The 6,196-nt window shown below is 38.1% G+C and overlaps 1 protein-coding gene across 6 annotated transcripts in view; it reads right to left on the reverse strand.

The window, feature by feature from the left end:
* Positions 1-3,936: 3,936 nt before the first annotated feature.
* The window catches only part of PCMT1 (protein-L-isoaspartate (D-aspartate) O-methyltransferase), a 75,842-nt gene continuing 73,582 nt past the window's right edge, over positions 3,937-6,196 (reverse strand). For all 6 annotated transcript variants that reach the window (XM_011947375.1, XM_011947373.1, XM_011947374.1 and 3 more), the window contains one exon: positions 3,937-4,740. Coding sequence is in view for 3 of the 6 variants with exons in the window: in XM_011947373.1 (XP_011802763.1) it covers positions 4,728-4,740 (13 nt within the window). In the remaining 3 variants the exon portion in view is untranslated. The remainder of the gene's footprint in view (positions 4,741-6,196) is intronic.

A 6,196-nucleotide genomic window follows, 5' to 3' on the forward strand; every position in this document is an offset into this window, starting at 1 on the left:
AAAAAAAAAAAAAAAAGAAGGAAAGAAAAAGCCAAAACGATGAAGCCAGAAGTGGGGAACCAACAACCATTATTGTAGCAACGATATTAGAAGGATTAAGGATAAGGAAATTATTGGACTTGATTCCCTTTTTGTTTGAGACGGAGTCTGGCTGTGTCGCCCAGGCTGGAGTGCAGTGGTGTGATCTCAGCTCACTGCAACCTCCACCTCCTGGGTTCAAGTCATTCTCCTGTCTCAACCTCCCAAGTAGCTGGGATTACAGGCACATCCGACCACACCCAGCTAATTTTGTATTTTTAGTAGAGATGGAGTTTTGCCATGTTGGTCAGGCTGGTCTCAAACTCCTAACCTCAGATGATCCACCCACCTCGGCCTCCCAAATTGCTGGGATTAAAGGGGTGAGCCACTGTGCCCAGCCTGATTTCCTTTTTATCATATTACAATACACAAACATTCCTTGGCTCCTTGGGTCAGCTGGTTTTCTTCAAGTGGGATTCTTTCAGCAGCCCTCTATTTGAGCCAGGTGCTAGGTTCAGTGAGAACACAACACTTATCTTTCTGGAAAATGGTCAGAGGAATCCAGAGATCCAACTGAAATCCAATCAGAACCCATTTGTTTACTGTTCAGTTCTTTAAGAACACAGTAAGTTGTAGGAAATGATTTATACCTAGAAGAATTTTAGCACTTACCTAAAATAAGGCATTAGCCTCTGAACCCCATTTAGAACACTAAAAATAATCCATTTATTTCATTTACAATATTAGTGTTCAGTTACCATACTCATATATTTTAGTAACGTATCAAACTATTGAAAATTTGTTAACATTTAACTGAAAACCAAAAATACCCACCTGGCTAATGAAACAAAATTAAGCAGCTTTGTTTCCTGGCAGACAATGACTAAGAATAGCTTCAAATAATTCGTGAGCATTTTCACTCAAAAATTTTATTCTATTTTAGATCAACTGAATTTTTAGGATGCTTTAATACAGGTACATTATACACCAATTTTAAAAGTTCAGTGGGCCAGGCACAGTGGCTCACACCTGTAATCTCAACACTTTGGGAGGCCAAGGCGGACAGATCCCAAGGTCAGGAGATGGAGACCATCTTGGCCAACACAGTGAAACCCTGTCTCTACTAAAAATACAAAAAATTAGCTGGGTGTGGTGACACACGCCTGTAGTCCCAGCTACTTGGGAGGCTGAGGCAGGAGAATCGCTTGAACCCGGGAGGCAGAGGTTGCAGTGAGCTGAGATCGCACCATTGCACTCCAGCCTGGGCGATGGAGCGAGAATCTGTCCCAAAAAAAAAAAAAAAAAAAGTTCAGTGAACTTTTTTTGAAAAATGGCACTTTTTAAAATTAGGGCAGTGGAATTTAAAATACTTGCATGAACAATGTTATGGATTATTTTCACCCCAGAATGTCATTTTCTTCTAACGTTATTGACTAGAAAAGGGTTGAAACTCTCGGCCGGGTGCGGTGGCTCACACCTGTAATCCCAGCACTTTGGGAGGCCAAGGCAGGTGGATCACTTGAGGTCAGTTCGATACCAACCTGACCAACATGGTGAAACCCCATCTCTACTAAAAAAATACAAAATTAGCTGGGTGTGGTGGTTCATGCCTGTAATCTCAGCTACTTGGGAGGCAGTGGATATATTTAAGAATTGCTTGAACCCGGGAGGCGGAGGTTGCAGTAAGCTGAGATCACATCATCGCACTGAAAAGAAAGAAACCCTTAATAAAAAGCTGATATTCATAATTCAGGCTTAGATTTTATTAGTGGTTTTTATTTTAAGAGATAGGGTTCTTAGGTTTCTACTAGAAGGGTGTAGGAAAGATTTTTTAAAAAAGAGAGGGAGAGACTGAGTCTTACCCTGTTGCCCAGGCTGGAGTGCAGTGGCACGATCATAGATCACTATAGCTTTGCTCGCTACAGCCTCGAACTCCTGGGCTCGAGCAATTCTCCTGCATTAGCCTCCCAAGTAACTGGGACTACAGGAACATATCACCATGCCTGGATAATTTTTATTTTTTGTAGAGACAAGATCTCACTCTGTTGCTCAAGCTTGTCTTGAACTCCTGGCCTCAAGCAATCCTCCTCCCTCGGCCTCCCAAAGTGCTGAGATTACAGGTTTGAGCCACCATGCTTGGACAAGATTACAGAAATTTTGAGAGTTTGATGTGGCCTTTAATAAAGCCAAATCTGTAGAAAAAAATCTCATTTCAGCAGGATCTCACTAGACCAAAACTTTTTGAAATGTTTTCATTGTTGCCCTTCATACTATGTAAAGGAATCACTTCTACTAAGGAAAATGACATAAGGAAATGTTTTAGAAATTATGAATACTAAAGATAAAGGAGACATTTCTTGACTCTAACCTATACACACACACACACACATATTTATTTTACAGAAAAAAAAAACTCTTAGGCCTAGCTAAAATCCATTATTTCCATTTCTACCCATTTATTCATGCTCCTTAAAGCCCATTCCTGTTTATTCAACATTCTACAATTTTAACTTATGAACATGTAAAGTCCAAGAGCAGTGCTTGAACAATGCTGAAGGCATAGCACTGTCTGTACTAATCAGGTGGCATTTAAGTTTGTCTTATCACATTTACATAATTGTCTCCTCAAACAGACTTCACACTCTTGAGAGTAAGGGCCTTTTTCTATCCCCAAAACCAAACATAGAGACTCACATATAGTAAAATGTTGGTAATGGCTATGAAAGACGCAGATTAGTGGATACATTTAAGAATTAATTTAAGTTGTAAAGAAAATTAGACCTTTACAACTATTTCAAATGGACTAGTCCTGGACCACAGGAGTTCACAGCCTGAGTATGGAAGCAATATACAGCAGCAAACTGAAGCCAACCATAAACAAACTGTCAAGTTATGGGCACCAAATAATGCTAGTTTCCTGTGTCTAAGACCTTACCCAAGAAGAGGCACTTGTGAAAAGATGTACGCACAATTTTTAAAAGCCATTTTATTTATTTATTTATTTATTGAGACGGAGTTTCACTCGTCACCCAGGCTGGAGTGCAATGGCATGATCTCGGCTCACTGCAACCTCCGCCTCCCCAGTTCAAGTGATTCTCCTGTCTCAGCCTCCCTAGTAGCTGGGATTACAGGTGTGTGCCATCATGCCCAGCTAATTTTAGTATTTTTAATAGAGAGGGGGTTTCACCATGTTAGCCAGGCTGGTCTTGAACTCCTGACCTCAGGTGATCCACCCATCTCGGCCTCCCAAAAGTGTTGGGATTACAGGTGTGAGCCACTGCACCCAGCCTAAAAGCCATTTGTAAAGAAGTAATATACAAGACTTTTTTCAAGAGCTGGGGGGAGTGTCTCACATGCCCACAAAGGTTCTTTGCCAGAATTACACACATGCACCCAGTAGAAGGGCTTTGCTGGGAGTGCTGATTCTGCTCATTCTGGAGCTTATATTTCCTCAGTTCTAGAACTCCTAGAAAAACTAACATCTTATTATAAAAGTTATAAATCACAACATTTAAATAAGATCCCAAAGTGCTACTGCCTTCTTAGAAATTCAGCTATAGTCATTGTATTAATAAATGTATTTATAGGTGAGAGATGGGTTTTGGTCTGTTCATCCTCAATCCTGTTCTTTCCTGACTTTAAGTCAATTCATTCACCACTCACTCATCAGCATTTATTGTACAGCTACTACAAGACAAGCCCTGGGCTAGGGAGTTAAAGAGAAGTGATGACTGAAGTACGGTCCTGGCCCTGGAGCAGTGTAGTCACATTCGGCAATGTACAGTTGGATTAATGCTATTTACTTACTCAGACTTCGCAAAAGGAAACAACCAGAGAAATAGTTTTTTCCTGTGATCGTAAACACTCCCTATCTGGTGGATTTGCTGTTCTTTTTTCTATATTCAAAAACAACCAATACCTCTTTTGCTTTTAACTTTATTTGGCAAAGCAGCACTGCATAAACTGTTCAAGAACTGGGACACAGCTTACACAGCATGTTAAGTTCATGTACATTATCAGCAGCACATTAGAAACAGAAAACAACACTAAACTACAAGTCTCCTATAATTTTGAGAGAGAGAAGGGAAGAACTAAGTCAGTTATGTCCAATCTGAACAGCTGAGTGTTTACAGGACATCACCTGCCATCTTAAGGTTTAATATTTACAAATGCCTAGTTTTAAGGTAACAAAGCAGCTGATTGTATCTACAACATGCTATTCTATGACACCACATCAAAAGCTTTAAAAAGAAAGCTCATCTCTATTTTCTTAGTAGCATCTAACAGACATCCAAATACCAAGAATCTTAACTTGTGAATGGTGGTGTTATCCAATGCACAAAAGCAATCTGATAAATTAATATCAGAACAGAATTAAGTGTCCAAGAAAAGAAAAACCACTCCTCAAAATCAATTGACAAACTAAGTTTTCCATTTTGCAGAACCCTTTCTTTTAATATTTCCAAGTAAAATATAGGCATGTTAAAGTAATATTACACAAATTTATATTCTGTATCCTTCCTCTACCAATTTGGCTCTGTGCCTCTTTGAAGAATCAGAAACCCTAAAAAAAAACACACATTTTCATGCTGAAAATAACAGTGTAACAAAGTCCAAAACAAGCTGTGATGGTGCTGGTTTTCAAAAAGCTTTGAGGACTGAGATGAGCAATCCACTGTAATTTTATACTGGTCAAGCTGATGTTGCTTTTACAATTCATCCCTGTGAGGAAAAAAGAGAGAAATACATTAGTAGGAGTTACACACTGCCCAATTTGACTTTATAATAGTTTAGATACAACTATTAAGTCAATAAAAATGCACTGATCACCAAGCAACATATTTAAAAGATAAAAAAGCAAACAATCAAAGTGAAAGCAACAGAGGGTCAGCCATTCCAAACATCTTTCATGCCACTCCAGAATGAAGTATGCAACCTCAAGGGCATGAGTTCTTTTTTATTTCTAAAAATAGATATCTTCCTTCAATGTCAAAATTCAGAAAAAATATGTTTTAGACCTATGTTCATCTTTACACTATAGTAAAATGACAACTTAAGTGTTTTAGAGTTCAAACGAGTTAATAGTTACATTCATAAAATTGGACAAAAATGTGGTCTTTTGCTCAGAATGTCCATTAGCAATTGTGGAGTGGGTCAATCTCAACCTAAGCTCTCTGAGAGAAGAGGCATCATCTGTAGGTATAATATACCTGTCAGCTGATTTCATAAGGCAGCTTTATCAGCTCCAAAAGAAACCATTCGCTCAGCTAGGTGCAGCACTGTACCAGCAACTGCCAGTGAGAGGAAGGAAGGAATAAAAATGCAGTCTAAAATAAACTGTATGGTATCTCAATTATACCTCAGTAAAACTGTTAAAAGTGAAAAAATGAATAAAACTACGAGAAAAGCCCACAAGCCTCATAGCTGAAGGTAATCTGAGTGAAAAAACAAGAACTTTAGGGGTAAAGAAGCAAGATATTGATAATTAAGTCTCAAGTGGTTTACGAAAAAGGAAAAAAATTACATATATGTATATATAGAAAGAGGGGAAAGAAATGTAGAAAAATGATAATAATTGATGATTCTGGATGAAGAGATTTAGGAGTTATGTGTACTATCCTAGCAACTTGTCTGCAATAAAAATTCAAGTTAAAAGTTTTGAAAAAGTTGTTAAAATAAATTTGAAGGGAAGAATAAATAAAGAGCTCATATTTCACAAGTGGGGGTAAATTACTGGACAATTTTTTAAAACTAAATTTTATAAATTGTGCAAGAAAATATTTTAAAAATTATTTCTCCAATAAGCTGCCTTTATCCTACAGTATTGGATTATCTATTAAATGACAAATTATAAGTCTGCTTCCTCTTACTATATTCTACCAAATAACAATATTATAATTCTCATAGAACAGCTTTTACTTAAACTCATGCAGGCGTTAAAATATTTCATCTACAAAGAATTACTTGCAAAGTGCTCTATTCATAAACTAAAATTCACTTGTGCTTTTTAGAATATGAATTGAAGAGATTGTTCTGGCCGGGCGTGGTGGCTCAAGCCTGTAATCCCAGCACTTTGGGAGGCCGAGACAGACGGATCACGAGGTCAGGAGATCGAGACCATCCTGGCTAACACGGTGAAACCCTGTCTCTACTAAAAAATACAAAAAACTAGCTGGGC

The sequence above is a fragment of the Colobus angolensis genome, unplaced genomic scaffold (assembly GCF_000951035.1).
Source record: "Colobus angolensis palliatus isolate OR3802 unplaced genomic scaffold, Cang.pa_1.0 Scaffold263, whole genome shotgun sequence".
NCBI classification, from domain to species: domain Eukaryota; kingdom Metazoa; phylum Chordata; class Mammalia; order Primates; family Cercopithecidae; genus Colobus; species Colobus angolensis.